The sequence below is a fragment of the Miniopterus natalensis genome, chromosome X, assembly GCF_054644295.1.
Source record: "Miniopterus natalensis isolate mMinNat1 chromosome X, mMinNat1.hap1, whole genome shotgun sequence".
Lineage (NCBI taxonomy): Eukaryota > Metazoa > Chordata > Mammalia > Chiroptera > Miniopteridae > Miniopterus > Miniopterus natalensis.
In genome coordinates, this window is record NC_142103.1 from 99,619,346 (window position 1) to 99,646,607 (window position 27,262).

At 40.1% G+C, this 27,262-nt stretch overlaps 1 protein-coding gene across 2 annotated transcripts; it reads left to right on the forward strand.

Moving 5' to 3' along the window:
* Positions 1-747: 747 nt before the first annotated feature.
* On the forward strand, positions 748-26,748 carry CLTRN (collectrin, amino acid transport regulator). Of its 2 annotated transcripts, none has more exons than XM_087813548.1 (6): positions 748-1,047; positions 1,882-1,940; positions 6,322-6,407; positions 15,711-15,824; positions 20,567-20,761; positions 25,951-26,748. In XM_087813548.1, the coding sequence occupies exons 1-6, from the start codon at positions 984-986 to the stop codon at positions 26,105-26,107; spliced, it is 675 nt and encodes a 224-aa protein (XP_087669674.1). In that variant the 5' UTR covers positions 748-983; the 3' UTR covers positions 26,108-26,748. The 2 variants fall into 2 exon arrangements, with proteins under 2 accessions (XP_087669674.1, XP_016058454.1); XM_016202968.2 differs by lacking the exon at positions 748-1,047 and adding an exon at positions 1,499-1,577.
* The last annotated feature ends 514 nt before the right edge of the window (positions 26,749-27,262 follow it).

The window sequence follows — 27,262 nt, forward strand, 5'->3', positions numbered from 1 at the left end:
TTACAGTCTCTATCTATTGCTTTACCTTCCCATTATGACTTTATCTTGTCTAATATTTACCAAGATAACTTCATCTAGTCTGACCTTTTTTGTAGGGGTTAGTTATGTGAGCTCCTCCTTTGAGGAAATTTCCATTTTACCGAATAGTGAATTTCTAGAATGACTGGGCTAACTTTTGGCTGCCTCTCCCTCTAGTACAACTTCTCCTGCGTCTCTGCCCTTGCAACCAAGGCGAAAGAGGGGTGAAAAGGCTTCCTCAGGTGGAGTTAGCGAACACAATGGCTCATTCATGATAAAATACCCCCTAACTAGGAGGGGAGATGATATGACTCTCAAAGTGTTGCCGACCGGTCGACTGGTCGTTGTTGACATTTTTCTCATTGTTGTTTTAAAAATGCAAATTCTCTAACGTCAGGGTCATCCAACCTAATTTTTCCATCATGGTTTTCAAGCAACAAGGTAGAATTTGGAACCAAATCTATGAAGAGGCAGCATGGTGGAGAGGAAAGCCCTGACACTAACCCATCGTGGGGCTTCTGTTGGCCTCTGTAGAGTGCCCACTAGGGAAGGATTCTTGTCCACTCTTTCTCTTACTCAGAGCACCTCTGAGGTTTTGCTACAATTTCAGTTACCAGTGATGACCCAAGATGCGGTGTGGTTCAGTGTGGTGGAGAGAGGGTTCAAATGATACCTACTCCACTCCTCCCATTGCCACCAATGCCTTGAACACCAGAGCCTTGATTTCCTCATTGTAAGAAAACATAACAGCACCGGTGAGGTGCTCATTGGAGGATTAGGGAAAGAGCCTAGCAGACCTAGTTCATGGTAGGTAACTCTTAATTACTGCTCTGTAGCTTCACTGACCAGTGTACTCATGAGCCACACGTGGCTACTTAAATTAATCAAAAATTATTTCACAGCAGCACCAGCCCCATTTCAAGTGCTCAACAGCCATCCATGTCTACTGGCTACCATATTGTACAATGCAGCCAGAGAATATTCCTGTCACCACAGAATGCTCCACTGGACAGCGCTGCTCTCTGTCAGGTAAGGCCATATTTGCAAGGCCTTTGTTCACCAGAGATAGAAAGGAGTGATATCAGCTTCCCAAACTAAGATAGCTTATCCGTCAACCAGATACTTTAGGCCTGAAAAGATGGAAAGTTTGTGCCAAGGGAAACCTCCAAAGACTCAATTCTTTCCACCCTGCACTTAACCAGACAACAAAGGGGCTGGGGAGGATTCTGAGTTTGAGTCAGCAAGGGAAACATTCTTTCAAGGTAGAGTTTGCAAAAGACAACTAAAACCTAAACAGGTTTTCGTAAATAACTGACAGGAGATGGACTGCTTCTATCAAAGTATTAATCCAAGTGATGGGGGTTAATCATTAAACCCTCTAGCTGGTGGCTTGTTTGTTTCTCTGATATTCTAATCCGGGTCACAGAATGGCTAAGGCAGCTTTAAGTGGAGGGTGGATTATTTTTCCCTTGGTTTGTCTTGTGTTTTCCTCTCTGAAAGAATGTTGTGGCTGCTCTTTTTTCTGGTGACTGCTATTCATGCTGAGCTCTGTCAACCAGGTATGTAGCCTTGAAACTTAAAAATAGATTAATCGTTTTTCAGTGTTTGATAAGTCTTTGACTGGAAGACCTTTATTTTTCAAAATCTATAAACGTGGTGTGGCTTGAAAGTTGAGCTGTGATTTGTTTTATGAAGGAACAATTTAAACCATTTAAGGTGATTACCATTAAACTTTAAGGAATTTGGGGGGCAGGTTAATTGCAGTTCCGTTTTCTGTTGATTTGATTTGCATGAAATATTAGGATTTATTAGGCTCAGTTTGTGCAGATTTTATCTTATGCTTCTCTTTTTTCTTTCTGGCAGATGCAGAAAATGCTTTTAAAGTGAGACTTAGTATCAGAACAGCTCTGGGAGATAAAGCAGTAAGTGGAGAACCTGCATGTTCATTTTAAATTTTGTTTGCGGAGAACATTGTGCTTTTTCTGATAATGAGCCTCTCTGCACAGTTATCTTAAAGTGGTATATATTGCTTCTAAAAACCTCAAATCTGATCCCTTCTTAAAGTCAAAATATTATAGTAAAATAGAAATTGTTAATAAAATGATTTTGCCTGAGATACTTTACAGTTTATGCTAGAAAATATGTGAAGTTTTGTATTACACAAAACAATTTTGCACCCTTTACATTTCAGCCCAGCATAGTGGCACAAAGGGGCCTGAGTCAGGCAGTTAGGTCTGGGTTGGGCTCTGTGCTTCACTATTGTGGTCATTTGAATTTTGTTAGCCTCAGTTTTGTAGTCATTGAAAAGAGGTCATATTACACCCACATAAGATCTTTCATAGCACATAATTTTCAAATTCTAACATGAAGTTTCTTTAATTCTTAAATATCAAAATAACATGAAATATATACTTATAAAATTGAAATTAAATGAATACCCATGGAGCTCATGTGGTTATAGGACTAGTAAAGAGTGTCAAATTAAAAGATAGTATTTTGTAATTCTAGTTCCAGTTTTCCAGCATGGTCTGTGAAAATTTCCCCCAATAGAAGGTGATATTAAGATGCCTTAGGCTAGAAAGAGTAAAGGAGCTCTAAAGAAACTCAGAGGTATTCTTTTGGGAGGCAACGTTTGATTTTATTCACTCAATGAGTAATAATTGTTACAGCAGCCAACATTTATTGAGAACCTAGTTTACTTTCTAGCTGGGCCCCTTCTAAGCACTTTGCTCACATCAGCTGTTTTAGCCCTCACAACAATCCTTTGAGGAAGGTAGCACAGGTATTCCTCTTCTCATCAGATAGATGAGAAGTGCAAAGAAATTAAGTGACCTGCTCAAGATCTCAAGTCAGCAAGTGGCAGAGGTAAAACTTGAACCCAGACAGTCTGGCTGCAGAATCCACTCTCTCTGCCAGTGTGTAGGGTTGGTTGGTTATCCCAGGATCCTTTGAGCACAGGCACCATACTGGATTCTGGGGATGCAGAGCAGCTAAAATCGGGCTTTTCCCTGCCCTTGTGGAGCTTATCGTAGTGGGAGAACTAGTTGTCCATTAAATAGTCAGTGAACCAAATGCAAATGTGCAGTCTGGACAAGTATTACAGGAAGGAGAAGTACAGGGGTCTTTGGCCTTGTCAGGGGCCTCAGTACCTGGCATTTGCTGTGAGGTCTGAAGCATGACTAGAAGTGAACTAAGGGATAACAGAAAAAGGGCAGATGGAACAGCATGTACAAAGGCTTATTACACAAAGGAACTTGGTGAGAGTGAGAGGCAGAAGGAAGACTGAGGTGTCTGGAACTGAGCAGTGAGGAGAAGCGTGACACGTGATGAGCTTAGAGAGAAAGGAGGGATCAGGCCAAGGAATATGTGAACCGTGTTAGGGAGTTTTGATACTATCTTTAAAGCAAATGGGGGTTTTATGGAAGAGATGTCATGACAGAATTGGTGTTTGAATGTTTAACCACAGTGTGGAAGACAGATTGGAGGGGACTACAGTAGAAAGGTGGCACCAGTTAGGAGGTGATTGGAATAGCATAGGTGAAAGGTGATGTTTGCCTGAAATACAGTGTGTTGCCCTGGCCGGTTTTGCTCAGTGGTTAGAGCATCGGCCTGCAGACTGAAGGGTCCTGGGTTCAGTTGCAGCCAAGGGCACGTATCTTGGTTGCAGGCTCAATTCCCAGCCCTGGTCGGGGCTTGTGTGCGAGGTTACCAATCGATGTGTCTCTCTCACGTTGAAGTTTCTCTCTCTCTCCCTCTCCCTCCCTCCCTTTCTCTCTCTTTCCCCTTTCTCCCTCCCTCCCTCCCTTTCTCTCTCTCTCCCTTTCTCTCTCCCTTTCTCCCTCTCTCCTCCCTCTCCTCCCTCTCTCTCTTTCTCTCTCTCTCTCTCCCCCCCCTCCCCTTTTCTCTCTCTCTCTCCCCTCCTTCCACTTTCCCTGAAAAGCAGTGGAAAAAATGTCCTCAGGTAAAGATTAAAAACAAACAAACAAACAAAAAAGAAATACAGCGTGTTGGCAGAGAGAGTAGTGAAGGGATTTGAGAGTCACGGGGGTGGTATGACAAGGAAGGGAGAAGGAGTCAAGCATGAAGTTCTTGTTTCTAATTATGCAGGTGGATGAGTTATCTGGATGAGTGATGTCCTGTTTATGAGTCAGGCAACCAGGTAAAGACAAGAACAGGCTTTAATTTTGGACCTGTTGCATTTGCGCTATTGACAAATAGGCAAGGTCAGAGCTGGCTTGAGATATACATTCCTGAGTCATTTGCTCTAAGGTGATAATGGAAAGCTGGAGTAAATGACAGTGTAGAGGGGAAAAGTACAGAGTGCCAAGAGAAGAGAGAGCTTTGAGTTTCTCTAAAACTTGAAGCCCTTGTAGAAGACGGTGACACTGCAAAGGGGGCAGGGGGCAGCAGGAAAACCAGGAAACTTGTATTCCAATAGGGAAGAGACTGCTTCAAGATGAAGGGAGTTTTCAAGAGCGGCAAATGCTGTTGAGAGGCCAAACAAGGTGAGACCAAGCAATGTGGAGGTCACCGGTAACTTCAGAGAGAGCTGTATTTTTAGAGTGGTGGAACTGGAGGGCAGATAATGAAGGGGATTAAGAAGAAGTGGGTGGTGAACATATAATGACAGAAGTATGGACAACGCCTTCGAGAATTTTGACTGTGAAGGACCAGAGAGAGACAGAAGTAGGTGGAAGAAGGAAGATGGAGTAAAGTGATATGATTTTGCTATTGTTTTCATGGGAAAGACTTGAGTGTGGTTAAAAGTCAGTGGACAGGCTCAAGTCAGCATTGAACAACAGGAGGGGAGAAACTGGTATTGTTTAGATCCTTAGAAGGGTAGAAGGGAAATATTCCTAATAGAGGTGGGTGGAACAGCCATTGACAGTAGAAATACCACATCTGGCCTTTCAGGAAGGGATGTGGATAGGATGTGTGTCTATGGAGGAAGTTTTGTGGTTGGTGACAGGAGGATGGGGGAGTTTAAATTGATGACTTGAGATGTATCTATAAATTATGAAACAAGAGCAAGAGATCTTGAAAGCACTGAGATTTGTGAGGACTGAAGAGGGCTTGGAATAGTCATTGTGAACCATGAGAGAGAGAAAACTGATGGAGAAAATTGATGGAGAAACCCAAGGCAATTTGGGAGTAGGTCACCATGAATTTAGAGTAACCAACACACCCTGTTTTGTGACTTTCTCCAGTAATACTTGATTACTCACCTATAGTGTGAGGTCGGCCAAATTAGTTTACTAGTGCTGCTGTAACAAAGGACCACAGACTGGGTCACTTAAATAATAGCAGTTTCTCACTTCTGGAAGCTAGAAATCCAAGACAGGGTGTCATCAGGGTTGGTTCCTTCTGAGTTCCATCAAAGAAGGATTTGTTCCAGGCCTCTCTCCTTGACTTATAGATGGTTGTCTTCTCCTTGTATCTTCACATGTCTTCCTTCAGTGTGTGTCTGTATCCAAATTTCCTCTTCTTGTAAGTACACTAGTCGTATTGAATTAGGGCCCACCTTATTGATCTCATTTTAACCTAATCGCCTTCATAAAGACACTGTCTCCAAATATGATTACATTCTGAGGTACAGTGGTACCTTGGTTTTCAAACTTCTCTGTTAACGAACATTTCATTTTATGAACGCCGTAAACCAAGAAGGAAATGCTTCATTTTTTGAACATGCCCCGAAAGTTGAACATGCCACACTGCTTTCACTGAGGGCAACATCCTGAGGCCTAGCTGTAGGCTGTTGATTCCTTGGTTTTCGAATGTTTCAGAACTTGAACAGTCTTCTGGAATGGATTCCATTAGGAAACCGAGGTACCACTGTACTGGGATAGGACTTAAAAAATTAATTTTTTTTTTGTGGGAGCCCAATTCAGCCCATAACATGCACATACACTCAAGTTTCCAGCTAAGAAAATAAAAATAAAATTTGTACTGATGTTAATAAAGGAAAGGAAGCTGAGGAGGAATCAGGTTCCGAGGGGAGGGAGGAAAGGAACTGAATGCATTCATCCAGGATGAAATGTCCAAATGTCCTATTTATTGACCAGCTACTAACACTGCAGATTCTGAAGAAGATAATGCAATGGGAAACATACCACACTTGGAATGATAGACTGTCCATGAAACTCTATCTTGAACATTATGGTGACATGATCTATCATAATTTCCAATCTTCAGGGTGATAGAGGAGAGAGAGAGAGACCCCACTGTGGCCACAATGAGAACCCAATGCAGCATTTTTTACCCCATGCCTCTTCACTTTTCAATTTCTGTTTTACTTCTCTTCAGTATGCCTGGGATACAAATGAAGAATATCTCTTCAAAGCAATGGTCGCTTTCTCCATGAGAAAAGTTCCCAACAGAGAAACAACAGAGTAAGTAAACAGTGAAAAATCTTAACTGATAACTCACAGTATTATTTGAGATAGTGCAATAGTTCAAAGCTTGATCTCAAAAATAATTTATTAATATCATTTAAAGGGATCCACATTTTTGCTTAACATTTAAAAAAACTTGTAATCTAGCTCAGCTTACAGTTTATGACATGTTTTAATAATGCTTTTCATTCAATGGGCACTATGAAGACAAATATTAAAACATCATAGTCATATGTCATAAGCTTTCTAGATTTCTATTGTATACATATTTCTCTTGCTGATGAATAGATAGATAGGATAGATAAGAACTCTCACTGTATTAGTCAGGTCGGGCTGCTGTAACAAAATACCACAGACTGGGTGGCTTTAACAACAGAAGTTTATCACTCACAGTTCTGAAGGCTGGAAAGTCCAAATTCAAGGTGCTACCAAGGTAGGTTTCATTCTGAGGGCTCTTTTTTTGCCTTACAGGTGCCACCATGTCATTGTGTGCTCATGTGACCTCTTTATCATTAAGGGGGAAGTGGAAGGGGAAAGAGTGAGCTCTCTGATATCTCTTCTTATGAGGACACTAATCCTATATTAGCAGGACTCCACCTTATCACCTAATTTAGCCATAATTACCTCCTATAGGCCCTGTCTCCAAATACAGTCACATTTGGGGTTAGTGCTTCAAGATATGAATTTGGAGGGAGGGGACCAAATAAGTCCGTAGTGCTCATTTTGAAAATAACTTAAATATGTATAGGTTTGTTCCACTGTTGGTATCTATCATAGCACCTTGTTTATTTTCTTAAAAGCTTTAGTAGAATTTTAATAGTTTTACATTTTTATCTGTTCTTCCAGAGGAATTTTCTCTAGTTATGATATTTCCTACCATCTCTGTGATTAAGGTAACACTCCTGGTTTCTCTCTATTCTGTCCCTCATTCTTCCCCTTGAGAAATAAAATGACTGATCTGATTGGTGAGCTGGAAGGAGAAATTGGGCATGGGTTCCCTTCTCTTTCAGAGCCTTCCTGCCCTCAGACTGCAGTCATTTTTCTGTGCTGCTCCCTACACCAAGTACAGAATCTGCCCTGCATGGGCAGGTACATACACCTGGAACTCTGTGTGTGCTGGTTACAGTTGAGGACTGTTTAGATTGGGAGGTGTTCAGTATCTTGCATACTACCCCAGTGTGTGGCGATACCTGCCTCAGTTCAGTTCTACATGGGACACTGTAGAGGAATTGCTCTCATTTCAGGATTTTTTTTAATTAGGAAGGAAATCTATCTGCTGATTAAAGTCATGTCCTCCAACCAGCCTTTTATTTTGGTCTCCTACCTGCTTCATTCTTTTGTCTTAAATTTTTAATGCTTCAGAAGCTGGCAAAGAGGATTGCTATTTATTGGTCTCCCTCAAACCCACACAATATATGATGCATGGGCTATGAACATAAGACTGTGAATATAAGGAATAAAGCAGAAGAGTGGACTTTGGGGGAGCAAAATAAATATATGATCTATATACTTGTGTGTATATACACACATATATATGCACATATATTTAAAAATAGGTAATATATTCACATGATTCAAAAAATTAAAAGAACGAGGTCTATAGTAAAACAAAATTATACCCTAAGTGAATTCTACTCCTATTTTATAGATTTTTAGAAAAAATATATTTGTTTTTATCTTATGCCTTTAAATTTTAGCATTCTTTCCACAACTATTTATAATAACTTTTTTCAATAAAAATTAGGTAATAGCGTTACAAAAAATTCAAAAGAAAAAAAGCTACTGGTCTTCTCACATGGTAACCCCTGAGCTTATCTCTTTATCTTCTAGTCCTTTTCGGTAGGCTTTAGATGTTGCTGTGCTCATTTTACTATTATTTCCTCGAAGGGCCTACATTTCACCTTGTAAATGACTATGTTAGATGAGATGTTTCCATTTCTTAGGAAAAGTTCATATAAACATTTCAGATTAATTTTGAGGAATTCGCCTTTGAAAAAACTTTTTTTTCAGAACCTGGGGCATTATAAGAGTATGGGAATATCTGACCTGGTTTAATTGCAAAAACATTTTCCTTGGAATTGGGTGTACAACATATATAAAGGGGTTTGTTGTCAAAATCAGTTGAAAAAAAATTAAAAAATGCAAAACTAGATCAGAGGTTAACCAACTTTTTTCTGCAAAGGTTCAGGCAGTATGAGTCCCAGCAGTACTGCTGTTGGGGCTGAATGAGGAGTCTGCCTAGTGAATCGGGATGTGTTTAAAATGCAGTTCACAGTGCTGGGTAGATTTCTACACGCGCTGGTACAAAGGAGGCTTCATCTTTACACAACAGGCTTCCTCTATGTGCAAGGGCCCTACGGAATGCTGGATGGGGTTGAAGACAGCTTTGCAGACAGGCAGCCATACCCAGTGCAGAGGGCGGTGGAAGCACCCTTGGCAACTGGGTCAGGTTTGAAATCTTTCAGAAATCTTTTGGTGCCAATGTGGGGGCAGAATAAATGCTGGAGGGTAGCTGCTATGGGATGAATTGTGTCCCCTCAAAATTCGTAAATTGAAATCCTAGCCCCCAGTATCTCGGATTGTGATTGTATTTAGAAATATGGCCAGAGTGCCACACACATGTCAGGAGAAGATGCACTGCAGAGGTGCCCGGACAGATGGGTCCCCAAAGGCCCCACAAGCACACTCTGAATGGAGAACATGAGGGCAACACCCACCAAGACAGAGGACAGTAACAGTGAGAAAGCCACAGAGAGCCTTGGCTAAGGAAAAAGAACTCTGCCTTTACTTTCTCTGACTCCCACCTCTCCCATTTCCCTTTTCCGTCCCTAAGTGAGCAACAATGGGGTGGGGATGAGGGGCCATATACAGGAGGACATGGAGCATTGAGAGTAAAAGAATGGAGCAGACCCTCAGGGCAGCACCACTGGAAGGAGAAGCTGTGTGTCAGAGGCAGGAAGACAGTTTTGATCTGAGTTTTGATCAGACTGCCCTGAACTCTTTAATCTCTAGAAGTGACAGGAAAGCTGCACACCTGCTCCAAAGGCCGTCAAGGAGTGGGGAATCCAGAGCTGACAGAGCACCGCAAGGCAATGGTGTGAGGAAAATGGACCTCTTTCTTTGTTGTGGTCTATTGAGGCCAGCCTATTGAACTGCATTGCTCTAGTTGGATCCACAGAACTAAATTAAGAATTGATAGTGTACTGTGCGTAGGCACTGATATTTGAATGATGGGTACAACCAGGTTCCACACAGCACAGGCCCGCTTACCCAAGAAGCTGCACCTGGCAGAAATTATAGGAGGATGGGCTACATATGATTCTTTTGGAATCGTTACTTACAAATCTTTATATCAAGTGATTTTCTTGCTATTTTTGTATCTTATTAAAAGCAGAATGGAAGATGGATAGAAAAATTTAAATGATAGAAAGTTCTGGTTTCATTATTATCAGGTCACTTGAAGTTTTGTTGGGACTTCGATTGAAGATGACAGCCAGATGTTTTCAAGATTTTCCAAGATTTAGGCCAGATTTACTAAAATAGCTTCACAGGACTTAGAAATGTTGAAAGTTACTTCTACGGAAAATATAATCTAAGTTTAAAATTTAGTCCATTTCCCGGATAAACTGGGAAATTTATCTGCCTAGTTTACTCAAATATTGGCTTTTAAGATAATCTATCATTTTTAGCAAGAGAAGTAGAACTCTAACTCAGGCATGACATTTTTCTCTCTGAGTTAAATGGTTTGGGGGACAAAATGGATATCCTCCTTTGCCTAGTTATTCAAGGATAAGTCTTATGATCTGAAAAACGAACAATGTGCTGTTGTATCCACAGTAAAGGGATTAACAACCTTGTACTTGTAAGAGAGCAGCCTGGCTCCTATTTAGTCCTTTTGATTTCCAGAAAAAAGAGCCCGATTCTTACCATCCCTTGGATGCAGTTGGCCCTGTCTGGTGCCAAGAATGAGAAATGACAGTGGAGCCAATTCTTAGAGAATCACCTGCCATCCTGGGCTCCCCACATTTGAGAAGGCAGTGGACACCTATACCTTTTGAGTGATTTGCTGAAACAAGCCACTTGTGTCTGGGTTAAAGTCATTTCTTGGTAAAAAGTATTGGTCAAAATGATTATTGAAGTAAATTTAAAGAATTCCATCAGACTCATCTATGTTTGTAATCTGAAAACATAGATTTTCTAATTAGCTGTGCTAACGGCATTTCAGTTTATTACATTAAAACAAACTTTAAGAAAACTTATTTAGCTCACTAAGTGCCGGTTGGTTATTAATTTTTCAGTGTGTGCAAACCTTAGAGGAACTTCAGTATGGTCCCATTTGGAAGAATGACCAGGGAAGAAGTCACCCTAGCTGTACACAATCTATAAGTGGAAGGAATTTGTGTCCTTTGGTTGCTAAGTTAACCACTAAAGTCTATAGTCAGTCTCCTGTTACTTCCATTTTTGCACCCACTTTCCTCACATTTACACTTCCTCTTGGCTACCCCTACCTACACTACCTTCAGGACTCTTCGTATACTAGAGTTACCTGTGTTACTATGTTGTCTGAATGTTCTGAGTGGGTAAATAAAGTTTTGTGGAAGTGTGATCTCCTTCCTTTCCTTTTCCGCTTTTAAATTTTTGCAGTCCTGATCCAATTTACGTTCTGTTTGTCCCTCCTAGAATAATGTACACACAGTGAGTAGAAACGAGAGTTCTCCATTCTATAATTCATTCATCCACCCATTCATTTCACAGTCACTGAGTGCCCACATGTCAGGAATACAGGACTCACAGTGCAGGGCAGATTTGGGCCTTGTCCTAGGGCCCAGGGCCCAGAGAAGTCCTGTGTGGCAGATGATAACATCTTTGATAGTCTCCTTGATTTCCCTCAGCTGATTGATTTTAAAGGGATGTTCTTTGCTTGGAGACAATGAAGTTCAAATCTGGGCAGGGATCAGAGACCCTCTGACAAAGACCGTGGACAAGACATAAGAAATTCAGAAGCCCTCTGCCCTCTCCACTGTCCTGGGTCTATTCTCGGACAGGGCGTGGAGTCCTGTGTGAAGATTCTGGCATCTCAGGACTTACTGGCTTCCACTTTGGCTTCTAATCTTCTGGTGGTCTCAGCACATTGTGACCTTGGTCTTCAAGCATCTTAGTACCTGCATCTGGCACTTAAGGGCAAGGTCATGGAATCTAAATGCCTTCGCAGTAGGAGCTCTTTTCCTAACCATCTCTAACAATATTGGCTCCTCAATGTTAGTTTTCAGTAAACATTTTAAGTAAATGAAGCATGCCTAACATCCAGGCTCTTAAACCAGAGGCCTGTCAATTGGGGCACGGCAGACACAGTCTTGGGTGAATGATGGAAATGCTACTTCTTAAGACAATAGTACAGTGGGATATGTCCTAATAAATACTTGATGCAATTGAATACACAACAGAACAAATTTTTAAAATTTTTATTCATGTATTCAGACCACCCTAATGCTGATGGGTGCCAGTGTCTTGCGTTTGTATGTAGCTCTTTTATATTTTCTCAGTAAATAGTGTATCTGCTATGTAGTTATCAGTGATGAAAATGAGAATTCTTAATTGATCGATTGTTTCCTTTTATGTCATATCTATAGTTGGTTATATAGTGCCCAGACAACTTTTTCAATTACTCCTTAGCTCTTACTAAAATATATCCATATATTAATTTATATGTATACCTATGTTTTAATTTGAAATGATTTTAAGAAAGAGCTGTACAGATACAGAGAGTTCCTGTCTAATGATGGTCTCAACCTGGGACAATTCTGTGTCTCCTCCTCATCCTAGGACATTTGGAAGTGTAAAAGGACACAGTTGGTTTTAAAACTGGAGTGGGAAAGGGGCTATGGAGAAAGAGAGATGGTATTGTAATGTAGTTGGTAGAGGCCAGGCATGATCAAGACTTCCTACAATGCCCAGGACAGCCCCAGCTCAAGGACTGGCCCCAAATGTCAGCGTGCTATGGCTGGGAAACCCTGCTCTAGACTCTTCACCCAGCTTCCCCGAATGTTATCATCTTACCTAACCAATGCGGTCATCAAAACTAAGAAATTAATGTTGGATCAATACTATTAACTCCAGACTTCACAATTTGATATTGTCTGATGGTTTCTCATGATTTACCAGAGCATAAGGATTTTTAGAGAAGAGAATCACAGAGGTAAAGTAGCTTTTTCCACATCTGGGGTACACCACGTCCACATCACATCACTGGTGATGTTGAACTTCATGCTTTGGATCAGGTGGCATCTGCCAAGTTGCCCTTTTCAACCTGTATATACTAGAAGCAAGTCTCTAAGCCCACTGAGTTGTGTCCCAATGGAAACATTAAATACAATTAAAGAACTTGAATTCAGAGTAAGGGAGAGTGTAGTTCCATGGTGAGGGGGGACAGAGGGATGCATTTGTGGCCACTGTTGTGCCACATGCATGGAGTGCATGCATTTCTCTTCCTGTTTTATTTTTCTTTTTGGCACTTCTTCCCACCTGGCAGTGTGCACATTTATTTACTTGGTTATCATCTGTCTCCACCCATTTAGAAAACAAGCTCCAAGGAAGAAGGGACTTTTTTTCTGGGTTACAGCATGTTCTCTGACTCTAAAGAAAAATTACCACAAAATTTATGTTTGAGCAGTATTTAAAGAGCCTTTAGATGGAAAGAAAAACACAGGCAAGGGTTCAAATGACCTCCTGCCTGGATCGTGGCCTCCTCTCTTATGCCAGCAGTATTTCTTTGTATTTGTTTAATTTATATAAATGGCATGTGCTACACATAACATTACACCTCCCACCTTTTCCATTCAAGTCTATTTTTGAGATTTATCCTATTATAAAAATAAATGTAGGGCTCTAGTTCAATAGCTTCCCACTGGTGGGTGATTTTGTCCTTCAGGGGATATTTGTCAATGCCTGGAGACATTCTTGGTTGTCACTACTGGAGGTGGCCTAATGACAGCTACTTGATAGAGGCCAGGGTTGCTGCTAAACATCCTGCAATGCACAGCACAGCTGCCCAACACAGAATTATCTGGCTCAATAGCCCAGTAGTTGAGAATCCCTGGGCTCTTTTTTTCCTTGAACCTGTGGACTAGTGTTCGCTTGATAGCACATACCAGATTTGCTTAATCTATTTCCCTACTGGTGGCCATCGGAGTTGTTCCAATTCTCAGCTCTGACAGAGTTCAGCAAACATCTTCCCTGATATCTCTTTCTCCCCCCCCCCCCCGCCTCTCCTTCCCACCATCTCCCTGCCCCCCCTCCAAGAAAATTGCTGGTAGCTGCACTCTATTCTAGGAAACACTTCCTGAATGGCTGGTCCCACAGACACCCACAGCACTGCCTGGGATTCCAGTTCTCTGCATCTTTACCAGTATTTGTTGCTATTTTTCTTTTTAATTTTTGCCAACCTGAAGAGCTTAAATGATTAGCTCATTAAAAAAACACACTTTACACTGTCTGATGATTAATAAGGGCAAAACCATGAATAATTCTTATGCTACAGCAGACTACAAAATTGGGGGAAATATTTTTGCCAAGGACACACCACTTCATTTTCATCTTTAAATCTTTGATGTGTGTTTTAAAATTGCACATTTTGGGAGACCAAGCTTGATTGTTTCTGCCGCTAGAGGTCACTGTCCCTCAGTGGTTCTCCACCAGTGTGAATTTTCTCTACACACACACACACACACACACACGCGCGCGCGCGCGCGCGCGCGCGCGCGCGCGCGCCTACCCCCAGGCCTCCACCCCCCCTGGAATATTTGCAATGACATGCCCACAATGTGGGTATGGTGCTGGCGCCTAGATGTTAGAGACCATAGACCGGGGATTCTGCTACAACCCTGCAGTGCAGAGGAGAGCACCCAACAAACAGCAAAGAATTATCTGACCCCAAATGATAACAGTGCTAAGGTGGAGAAACTGTGGTGTGCAAGATATCCTATTATATGAATCTTTGAAAGAAAGATTATGACAATCTCCATAACAATAATGATGCCTATAATTAACATTTAAGATAAGAACAAACTTTTAAGTATACAAACTGGGCAAAGAGTGGAGAAAGACACCTTCCTGATAAGTGTGTTCCTGGGAAAAGGCAGGAGGAGTGAGTGGGTGGGTGGAAGGCAAATATTTTATTGTAGCAGTGGTTCTACATGTGGGTGCTACCAGCTAAGGAAAGGGTGTCTGGGGCTTGGTAGACCTGACAGCTGGCATAGTGGGAGGTGACCTGATGGTGTCTATGAGTCATGCTAGGGAAGAGTAGGGCCCACCAGGGTAGAAGAACTGTGGGTTTGAGCCTTAGGAGTTGGTGGTGGCAGGGTCTTGACTAATGGGACACAAGGGTGACCACAGGCTTCCAGTTCTCCAGCTGAGGCTGTGACTGTGACTGTGTGGCCTGGGCTGGTGGTGTCCTTGCATGAATGAGGGTGGGTGACAGACAATAAGGGCTTAGGGGAGGTGGTGATGGTGTCCTCCTTTCAACCCTGTTGCACCGGGAGCAGAGTCCCAATTCTGGGTACAAGGGAAAGGATAACTCTGTTTCTCCATACGGGCTTGAAGGCAGATGGCCTATCTTCTAGGCTCGGCCTCCTCTTGGTATCCAGGGTCTCAAACCAGAGTGGTCCATCAAACTTACTTTTTCTTTCTTGCATTGGCTTAGAGGCCTCAGTACGGTCTCCTTGGCACAGAGTTGAGGGTGCTCTTGGGTGGGTGGATACATATATATGAGTAGAAGGAGGCACATTTCCAATTTACGGTTGGAAAGCAGGTAACTGCAAAACAGTTCAAAGGTTTATGGTAAACTGGTCGTAGTGCTTCAGTTTGGAGGTCTGTTACAGATCTAGTCCCAATACTGGAGTGGGAGAGGGACAGAAATAGTGGCCATCAGAGCAACTATTGGATCAAAAGTGGCAATGGATGTATCTGGATCTGAGAAGCTTCTGTGGTTCAGAGAGGCCAAGTGTTTAGGAGGCAGGAGTGCTGTCAGCTAACAGGTGATGGAGAATGAAGTGTTCCTAAAGCTCTCTACTAAGTAATTCTTCTTGATTTTATTTTTTTGGTAGATTCCTTATTTAAGGAATGGTCCTCAAGTATAATATTTTGAAACAAAAGAAATTTCCTATATAGTTTTATTCTTGCAAATGACTTTTCATTTATAGCTAAGATATCTCTTAAGATGGCAATAACACCAGAGTGGATGGTCTAATGAAATTTGGTATAATTTGCTTACAATGTTTTTCTTTTTCTTCCCATCATTTGCAGAATTTCCCATGTCCTACTTTGCAATGTAACCCAGCGGGTGTCATTCTGGTTTGTGGTTACAGATCCTACAAAAAACCACACACTTCCTGCTGATGAGATACAGTCAGCCATAAGGTAATCACTGCAAAATATGCCTTCTACCATTGCTGATTGTTGATTAATTCAACTCTTTTCATACATAGTAAAGAATTTTCTGTCTGCTTCACAATATTTATTTATTAATATGTCAAAGATTTTATGTTGTTAGTTTGTATTAGAGATTGTAGATCAGTGGTTCTCATCCGGGGTAATTTTGCCTCCAAGGACACATTTGGCAATGTTTCCAAACAGTTTTGCTTTCACAGTTGGGGTCAGGGGGAAAGTTGCCACCAGATAGGATTTGGGGATGATGCTAAAAAACAAACTGTGCCCAGGACAGCACCTCACAACAAAGAATTATTCGACCCCAAATATCAATCATGCTGTGGTTGAGAGACCTTGGTTTAAATATTAGCTGAGAATGTTTAGTACCGTCTTATTTTAGCCAGAACACCTTGTACAGCACTATTGTGTGATGGTTCATCACATGAATTCTGGAGGCCAAATGCTTAGGTTATTAATTCTGGTTTTACCTCTTGCTAATTTTTTGAATATAGACAAATTACTTTTCCTATTTTGCTTTCCTCTTATCATTTATAAAATGAGGATAATGATAGTACCCCTCTTTCAGAGTTGTCGATAAGATTAAATGTAATGTGTATTGAGGGACAAGTCATACCTCCGACTTTCATTTAAAAACCATAAAAATATTGAGATTTCTTGGGTCTCTAAAAACTTACCCTCCTTAGTCAGTGTACAGTCTTTACCTTTAAAAGATACATTTTAATGTTATTTTTAATTTTTCAATTACAGTTTACATTCAATATTATTTTGTATTTGTTTCAAGTGTGCAGCATTTCAGGTTAGACAATCATATAGTTTACAAAGGGTTCCCCCCTGTGTTTCCAGTACCCACCTAGCACCATACATAGTTATTACAGTATTATTGACTGTATTCCCTGTGATATACTTTACATCCCCATGATTATTCTGTAATTACCGATTTGTAAAAGATACCTTTTTTTAAAAAAAGGTTAAATTATGATTCATACAAATAAAAAATAAATGCTATCAAAGATTTTATCATTTCATTAATTAATGAACTAGTAAAATGTTAAAACTAGTTCAAAAGAGACTTCAAGAAAGCATGCATACATAGGAATCAAGGAATGGTGATGCTCATGTACAAGAAGATGCACTAGTCTATTTATCAGGTCATCAGTCATGTTCCACCAGACACAATTCACTTGATTTTCTGTGGACAGGAATAATTTACATTGTGTTAGTTTCATATACAATTTACAGATGTGCAAAATAACTCAAAGACAATAAAAGGTAGAAATTGTCCAGAAAGGTGTTCTTGCCAGATACTCAGTGATATTTCAAGATTTACAGCTTTTCCTGACAGTTCCCCACCTCCTGTCCTTGTGATCATAACAAACTTTCAAAAGTAAAATATAGTCTCTGCTTCAGAGAAGCAGAAGGATGCAATTTGTTTTTATTTCAGTTACTGTGCACTTTATGTGTCAAAACTTCAAATCCCACACATGATTGACGTTGGGCAAAGGTGTATTGAAAAAACAAACTATTTCCGGAAAAAGAATGAAAAAAGCAACACTCTTTAGAAAGGGTTTATAAATTACTGAAATGCATGTTATTCTCTTTACCAAGGCGAAATATCTAGTGAAAGAACTCATTTGCTTTCTGTAAAATATTAACATTTAAGATAATGAGCATATAATCAAATGCCAAAGGTTTTGTATGAACAATCATCTATTTCACTTCCTGAAGCAAAGTCATTGATAATCTATACCAATGGGAAATGACTGAATCTGCTTGAACAAGAAGGTTTGAACTAAATTGTTCCTGCGCTTTTGCTACTAAGAATACTGTTCAGACCCACCACTTAGGTGGTAAGAATTAGGAATGTTGTACTTTGTGCAAAAAGGGATTTTATTCAAGCCCTGTGATTTGGAAGGGCTGCAAGGAAAACAAAGGCACTGTGGTTAAACCAGGCTTCAGTTCATGTGAGGAGGAAGAGTGAATGTTTTGGGTGAAGGTCAAGGATGTAGATAAATATGTTCCCAACAAAATGTCTGTTTCAAATAGCAGGAGAAGGTATTAAGGGGGTGAGGATGGCTAATAGGATGGGAGTTCATGTCAGGGAATGGATAGGGCTCATCAGGATTGTATGAAAATAAAGGAAACAATACCAAGAGGGAAGGATAGAGTAAAAGGGAGGTGGCAGTACTTAGAGTGCAGGAAAGAAATGTCAAGGCTGAAGAATCTACATGGTGTGCAAAATAATACTAGTTCCATCTAATATTTGCATAACACTTTCCGATTCACAGGCGTGTTCTTGGCATCTGTGGCATTTAATACCAGAGCCAGTCATTTTGGAGTCATTATTATTATTCCTTGTTTATAAATGAGGAAATTAAGGCTCAGGGAGATTAATTGATTTGCTAAGGCCACCATACTAGGAAAATCAACAGCGAGGACTTGAACCCAGGCATGCTGCCACCATGTCCAGTGATTTTTTTTCCTGTCTCTATTAGAGTGTTTACACCTAAGGAATTAGGTGAGGGAATGACTGACCAGTTCTAAGATGTCTGTTTTAGCTGTGTTGTGAGGGCCTACCCTTATTCAAGGCCAGTCTTGGCTGAAAGACATTCTTGTTGATTCATACCTATTGGGGATTTCACTGGTGGACTGAGGTTTACTCTGTACTGAACCAGAACTTCTAATGAGCTTGAGAGGTGAAAGAATAGCAAAATGTTAATCAACCAGGCAGATAGAATGAGAATGCAGAGCAATTTTTCATTTTACTCTGAGTTAGGCCTTAGTAGTGGGGTTCATTCTTTTGTGGGAAGGTTTGTGTTCCCAGATTATCAATATTAGGTTGTAAAAGAAAGAAAACATTCTACAGTTTGGTAAAAATTACATTGAAATGATCCCCTGCTGTAGATGATTTGGTTGGGATTTTTCTTTATATTCATAAACACTCATGCCTCAACATAGGTTTTTATTTGCTAAAGGAGGTCTTTCCTGATAGCTTCGTGCAATCTGCAGAGATTCTCAAGCCATTACTGTCAAGTTCAATACCCGCGCTGTTCAGTACAGTAGTTACCATATGTGGCTATTGAGCACTTGAAATGTAGCCATTCCAAGATTAGATATACTATAAGTGTAAAGAACACACTGAATTTCAAATACTTCGTACAAAATAAAACGTGAACCAAGTCAATATTGATTGTATGTTGAAATTATATTTTCTTAGACATATTGGGCAAGATATATTATTAAAATTAATTTCACTTGTTTGTTTTTACTTTTTTTTAAAAAATGCAGCTCCTAGAAAATTTTAAGTCACACATGAGACACATTATATTTCTATTTTTCAGGGCTAGTCTAGAGGTAAATGAAGTCAGCTTGTTTAGTGTGAATTCAGTAAAGGCCATACACTATCTCCAAGAAATTGTCTCATCTAGCTTTCAAATTCCAGATAGAAATTAACTCTTTTTGAGTTCAGTCAAATAAGTCTTTGCCCTGATTGCTACCACCACTCAAAATGCAGATTTTCCCCAGGAAAAGTAGCACATTTACCTTTATGTTTTCTAGGCTTGGACTCCTAAAGCACCATTTACTTTAGTCATATGGAACTATTTGCAGTTTACTGAGAAAATCATACTATACCCCGTCTTCATTCCTGTGCTCACTACACACTGTTCTGAAGAACTCCTACTTGTTTTTCACAACACAGCTCAAAAGTTGCCTTCTCAGGAAAACAGCCCTGACTTCTCACTATGATGTACGTAGCCCTCTGCTGTGCTCCCCCACTATGCCCATATTTGCCTCTTTCATAGAACATTTTGCATTGCACTGTGATTGTAGAGGGGCTGATCTGTCATCCTTCTAGACTGTAAGGTCCTTAGTATTTTTATTTCATTTTATTTCTGCAGCACCTAGTACAATAGCTGGTACTTAGTTAGTTTTCCATAAATGTATATTGAATTAATAGGGGGGAAAAGATCAAACTGATAGATTTGCAGCTGCTCCTGGGTTCATGTTTTCTTTTCTCTTTCTGGTTTTCTTCTCATGTTCATCACCCACTTTTTAACATATAATTTTATATTTTGAGGCTGTTGGTATTTATGTTAATCACCTGAGAGTCCTGTCATTTAAACTTTTTTAAAATTTATTTTATTGTTGAGAGTATTATAGATGTCCCCATTTCCCTCCTGCCCCCCCCATCTCCCACCCCTCCTCAGGCCCCCACCTGTCCATTGTCTCTGTCCATGGGCTGTTCATATATGCTTATAAATTCTTTGGTTAATCTCTTCGCGTCCTCCTTCTCTCTGAGATCTGTTTCATGCTTCCATGTCTGTGGTCCTATCTTGTTTGTCAGTTTTTTCCCCCCTTAGATTCCACATATAAGTGAGTCCTGTCATTTTAATCTAGATGCTAACTCTCAGGAAATAAAACAAGGTGGGCAGAGCTCAAAGTTCAGGACTTCTGGTTACTTCTAGGACCTTTGCAACAATGGAGGGCAGTAGTGCATAGAAGAGCACCTCTTTTGGCAGTGAGCACAGCAACTTATGAAAAGAATCCCACAGCATGAGTGCCCTCGTCAAACTGTCTAGTCAACCTGAAGTCTCTTTTACGGGGATGCTCTGTTTATAGAGTTATATAGTCTTGGAGAGGTAGGTCGGTATCTTCTGTTCCTAATGTGTTTTTTCTGTCTTGTTTTGTTTGTATTTATTGTCATTGTATTTTAGAATGAATAGGAACCGGATCAACAACGCCTTCTCTTTGAATGACCAGACTCTGGAATTTTTAAAAATCCCTTCCACTCTTGCACCACCCACTGAGCCATCTGTGCCCGTGTGGATTATTATATTTGGTGTGGTATTTTGTGTCGTCATAGTTGCAATTACACTATTGGTTTTATCAGGAATCCGGCAACGTAGAAGGTAAGATATTGAAAGGGAATGATTTAAAGAGTGTTTTTGTATTTGCTTATGACTTGGAAACATAAGGAGAAGATTTACCCTGAGCTGAAGATAATGCCTTCTATCTGAAACTGAAAAAATTGGCGATTTTCAAAATATCACTTATGCTTTTGTTTTTAGAGGCTTTTTGGAGTCCAGTGTCCCTTACTTAATTATGGCACCCAGAGCAGTCTGGGTAACTGATCCTTGGTCTAGCTCCAGAGTCATAAGGAAAGCCCTAAGGCAAGGCTGAGCTGGCTCAGCCAGCTGGAACAGTCCCCAAGGCTGAGACCATGCCTTGGGGACAGCATTCTGCAGTCATGCTCTCTGTGCACAGTGTTTGTTATGTTTTGGGGTTTTTTAAAGAATAATAAGAAATATTCTCTTGTAATATTTGAATACCTACATTTAATATTTTAAAGTTTTGTTTTAATCCTAAAATGCTATAATTCTATGATTTCTATTGATTGTAACCTTTGTGAATGGACTTCATCTCCTTGTTTCCCAATTTTCTCACTAGTATAGGAGTTAGAAAAATGGACTTTGGAAATAAATTACTTAGATTCCAAGTATTTATCACCTAATACTCTTATATATAATCCATTAACTGTATGGATATCAGGAAGCACAGGCAATGAGTCAGGGAAATCAAACTCAGGAGAATCTGGCTTGTGGCACTGGAGTCAAGTTGGTTAATTTTTTTCTCTCTGTGTGTAGGTAACTTCGCTAAAGCGACAGCCAGCGAGATAGACTGGAAATAATTAACTTGATGGGATAAAAAGAGTTAATACAGTAAAGTGCTTAAAGTGGTGCCTGGCATACAGTGAGCGCTCAATAAGTGTTAGCTGTTACTATTATTTTATTATCCGGCCATTTGCTGGCCTTTCAGCAAGTTTGTGCTGGGATCAGCTATCTCTTGCCTTCTGAGCAGATTCTACAGTAATATAATAATTGGGTGTGTAGCATCATAATCTGTTGCCTGGGAGAAGTGAGGCTGTTGTCACAGTTTTGCCTTCACAAATTCATTTCATGTTCAAACTAGGAAAACAGATGGACAAGTCTCTTGGTAAACCTGGAGAGCATCAATAATTAGCAAATATAGTCAGGACAATTATGACAGTGTTCTGAAGATAAATTGATTTGTTGTGTTTTAAGTTTGATACAATCTACGGTGGGTTTCTCTTGTGCAAAGTATTACTTCAAAGTGAGGAGAGGGTGCAGTTTGAAGTGGGGAGAGCCCTGATAATTGTGATGAAAGCCCTCTCCAATCATGGAAAGGATATGACTTGCCCCCAAAGCCTTTAGTTGGGGGAGACAAGATGAACTGTGTATACTTCACAATGATATCTGTAGTAGATCTGTGTCTAGTCCTCTTGCCAGCCTTATGATGATGGTGATGATGGCGATGGTAATGGTAGATGATGAGGTTGACAATGATGGTTATAACAGTGAGGGGGATGTGATAATGGTAATAGTGATGATGTTAATGATTTGATATGTGTTTTAGTAGAAAGAACACTGGATCAATACTCTTTGTTTTGGGTTCCAGTGTCAGGCTCTGCCATTTATTAGCTGAGTGACCTTGCGTAGGTCACATATGGAAAGTGAGAATATTTTTCACCTAGCTCCCTAATTGTTACAGAAATTTTAGAGCAAATAATTGTTTATTTCTTTGCTGTTCTTAAATGTACATACTCAGTAGGAATCAAATACATGTTTTTAGTGAAGCCTAAGAGACTAAATAGAGTACTAGGTCCACTCCTTTCACCAGTCTTGTCCCATTCTGAAAGAGAATTTACTCTACATATTTGAACCTGAGCTCCTTCATCTGAAAAACAGGGATACTAATACAGTCTTCATAATATTGCAGTGGGAATTAAATGAGATGATGTATGCAAAGCACTGGTTTCTGCCATGTAATAGATACCAATTATTATTATTCTTGCTATCACATGGCAGATATAAAGCAACCTGCCTACAGTCATATAGTTAGAAAGTACTGGTACCATTCTTTAAAACCAGATGGGCTTGATCCCAAAGCCCACCAATCTCACTGAAATTGTTCCAGCAATTCTATGCCCACTGAAATTGTTCCAGCAACACGATTTTCTCCAGGAATCATCCATATTGATTTGATGACAGTCCCAATTCTCCAATAATTGATTCTGTGTTTAAAAATCACACCTGTCTTCCTTTATTGTTTTTCTGGCTATTCTGCGGCCTTGGCTTTTCAGCCCTATCTTGTTGAAGGAAGACTCAAGCACTCTTTCTGCTTTTAGCCACCACTACTTTATCTTGAGCAAACAGTATTCATTAACACCCCCTAGTTCTGAGGGCCACTCGAGACTTCTTTTGCCCCTCTTCTCTCTGGACACTACTCACTCTCAAGGCTCCCAGGAACTAGTTTCAGGTATTTTAGTCACTTTTTTAACCCTCTTTCTGAACTACCTGACGTTGCAGGAACAGCAGAAGTCATTAACACTCTATTTTTTAGGAAAAATAATTCATGTTTTTGGCAGGACATCAAATCAGAATGATTCAGAAAGATGGTTAAGTTTTATTATTCTTAGTAAGCAATGCACAGGCAGTGAATCAGTTTATTGCAGGGCACACTGTGAAACGTGACAAAGTGCTATATTACTACTGTAAGATCACCTTTGAGCTGCTTATCATGTCCACCAGCCAACATGTTAGTGACACTGCAATTTTTGAAGCCCAGAAATGCCAAGACTCTGTACAACTGACTCTAAGGTTACAAAAGAACATGTACCTAATTTAACTTGTCACTGACACAGCTCAGTTTGCTAAATTTTCATAGCAATTTCACTCAATCTTTTTTTGGTTGAGAAATCCTTCTAAAGACGAGAAACGTCCTCTTCTGTTTGCATCATTCATTTGTGATGCCTGATGGATTATTTTTCCTTTGTGGTTGAGGAGGGGGAGGCAAGATTCCTTGCAGTGATCTGCCTGGGTTCAGCTCTCTGTAATTTTTCTTCTAACTCCATAAAAACATTTTTCTTAAGTGAAGAAACTGGTAAATAAACCCATTAACCATTATTTCCAAGACTGTTGCATTGCCACCTACTTCAGACTGCTCCATCCACTAAGATTTTTGTAATATGGCTTTCATACTTAACATACAGAAATTTTAGGGTAAGATTGGACTGTTACTGTAAAAAAGAAAGATCTCTTATCCTTTGGGACAGCATGGAGGGAACTGGAGAGTATTATGCTAAGCGAAATAAGCCAGTCAGAGAAAGACAAGTACCACATGATCTCACTCATATGTGGAATCTAATGAACAAAATAAACCGATGAACAAAATAGATCCAGAGACATAGAAACATGGAACAGACTGAGGGATCTCAGAGGGAAGGTGGGGAGAAATTAACCAAAGAACTTATATATTTATAAGCATAACCCATGGACACAGACATTTGTATGGGGAAGGCCTGGGAGTGGGCTGGATGCAGGGTGGAGGAGATCAATGAGAGAAAAAAGGAGACATCTGTAATACTTTCAGCAATAAAGATAAATTAAAAAAAAAAAAATTGGACTGTTAAAAATCTATCTATTGTTATGGACATTATTATTCACTCCAAGCCCAATGAGGAGTGATTTGGGGGGAAATTGTGTGAGTCAGGCATTTTTATGATAATTTATAAATATACGTTTGTTACCAGGGCTTCACCCCTGCTGAAACATCACTCTCTTTTATAATCCATAAAACATGGAGGGAGAGAGCATGAGTGAAATCTGGAGTTTCTACCTTTTATTGAACCCTTTTCACTTTAGGACGTGGACTGTGTCTCTTCCAACACATAGTAGGCACTCGAAACATAGTTATTGAAACAGTGTTGGATACTATGAATGGAATGATGTGATTGATGGTTATAGAATGTCAATTGCTTTTGCTTTCTGGAAACGTGGAAATTGACAATACTCCTGTTAACAGGAGGAGGGGCCAAAGTATTCTAATCCTCTAGTAGGTGACTTCATGTGGCTGGAGGACCTTCTCATCACATGAAACTCTGTGCCCATCCCAACCTGCACTGATGCTGATTGCTGGAGCTTGGAATAGCCAGTGCAGTGTCTTCACTCTGAGAATGGAAAAACACAGCAGCCAATCCTTTCCTAGGTCTCTGGGACTATAACCCTCAACTTTCAACTGGAGCACTGGGACCGTAGTGACACATTTGACAGTGGCACATACAGTGACACAATACTTCCAAGTGATGACAGTGGGGTCTGCAGTATTGGATGCTACTTTACCTTTCATTATGAACTCCAGCTATTTGAAATTATCTAATAAACCATCAGCGAAGCCTGGCAAAATCTATACTAACTCCTAATTCCTAAGGTAGGATAATGAATACTTTCCTCCATCCATTTGAAGAAACAACAATACAAGAGATACAACAAATATCACATGTGTATGTGCCCTTCCTTCCTCCCTCCATTCCATCCCTTCCATCCCTCCCTCCCTTTCTTCCTTCCATCTTCCTCCCTCCCTTCCTCTCTCCCTCCCTTCTTCCCTTCCATCTTCCTTCCTCCCTCCCTTCCTCCTTCCCTCCCTCCTTTCCTCCCTTCCATCTTTCTCCCTTCTTCCCTCCCTTCCTCCCCCCTCTCTTTCTCTACCTCTCTCCCTCTCTCTCCCTCCTTCCTTCCTTCCCTTCCCTTCCTTCCCTTCCTCCCCTCCCCTCCCCTCCCCTCCCCTCCCCTCCCCTTCCCTCTTTTCTCTTTTCATGGATCTCATTCAAGACCTACTTTGGGCTCCTATCTCCTAGAGCCAAATGTTTAACTTGCCAATTTACCATACTTTTTCCTCATATTCCTTCACACAGTTTGTATGTGTTAATGTTTATGTGTATATACAAACATTCATTCATATAAGTATACTTAAACATTCATTCACATACATGTTCATATATGTTTATTTTAGTATTCCAGGTAAGCACTCATTTTGATCAATACGAATATATCATCCATGCAAACTTACCTTGATAGCATCTTTGCACTGCATCAGTTCTTTATGATCTTTGAAACTTACTTGAAAATTCACAGGCATCAATTGCTCATCATTCTAAGTTTCCTCTTTCCTGCTCTCCCCGTTTGTGCAAAAGAATGCTTTCTCCTCCAAGATCCCAATCATTCTTTTTCTGTGCATTTAGGAAGAACAAAGAACCATCTGAAGTGGATGACACTGAAGATAAGTGTGAAAACACCATCACAGTTGAAAATGGCATCCCCTGTGACCCCCTGGACACAAAGGGGTGGCACATTAATGACACCTTCATGACAGAGGATGAGCGGCTCACGCCTCTCTGAAGGGCTGCTGTTTTGCTTCCCCAGAAACTCAACACAGATTTCTCTGCAACTGTTTGAGCACCACAAATTATCAATGGCTGATTACACATTTTGTTTCACCATTCTTCTTTTGCAAGAAATTTTGGATGTTCATGAAAGTGAAGGACAATCAGTTATACCTGTGAGGACCATTGGAATCATACACTGTTGACTACTACAAATATTCTAAAATATTTCCCTGACAACACAGTGTTTAAGTGTAGTCATATGGTGTTTGTAATTATTGATTTAAAAATCCATCAGTATTTAAGCATCCCCAGAAAAAAGGCCAGACCACTAAATATATTTTACACTCTGAAGACCTAAGGAAAAATACTTTTCCAGTGGAGTATACCTATAATATGGTGTGGAAATAATTATGAATATTGTTTATATCACTCTGTGTATGACTAAGTAAGTAAGAAGTAATTATTGTAAATGGGATGGATAAAAATGGGAGTATTGGTAAACGACGTGGAATTTGATCCTCTTATCATACCAACAGTTGCTTATGTATTTTCTATCAGTCTCAGCGCAGCTCTATTTGTTGACTATTTCTCCAATTTGTAAAAATACAATCTATGCTAATTTAATAAAGTGATAATTATCTCTTTTTGATTATGCGACCGATTGTGGTCTGAGGTTTATTTTCACACTGTGAAATGTAGTAAGCGTAATTTTTATTAGTTATATTTAATCTGACTTAGAAATGAATTATTTTTGTTGTACGTATCCTTGCTTGAAGACACCTTATAATTTTTAGGATTGGTTTTCCTTTCAGATAGGCCATGTGTCACTCTAAATTATAATAATAATTATTATACATTTATTAATACAAAGAAAGTTTGCTGCTCAGTCTCCCACTGCTATCACCCATAGTTGATGTTATAGCAACAGTCTCTAGCTCGCTTCCCTGCCTCCAGTATTGCTGTCAGGATATCAACTCTAAGATGGATAGTTGCATGCAGGAGGTTTATTGAGGCCTGCTCTCAGGAAATATACCTGTAAGGAGTGAGGAAGGCAAGCATGGCGGATAGACTGAGGTATCTGCCACCTCCTGATGTTTACACCTTCCCGCAATCTACACTCCTTGAGTGAGGATCGGACCTGTGACTTGCTTCTTATGAACAGAATACA

Coding starts and splice junctions, on each gene's coding strand:
- CLTRN (XM_087813548.1), top strand. CDS start 984: ATGCAGCCAGAGAATATTCCTGTCACCACAGAATGCTCCACTGGACAG. Junction 15,825..20,566: donor GAGATACAGTCAGCCATAAG/GTAATCACTGCA, acceptor ATTGTATTTTAG/AATGAATAGGAACCGGATCA. Junction 20,762..25,950: donor GGAATCCGGCAACGTAGAAG/GTAAGATATTGA, acceptor CTGTGCATTTAG/GAAGAACAAAGAACCATCTG.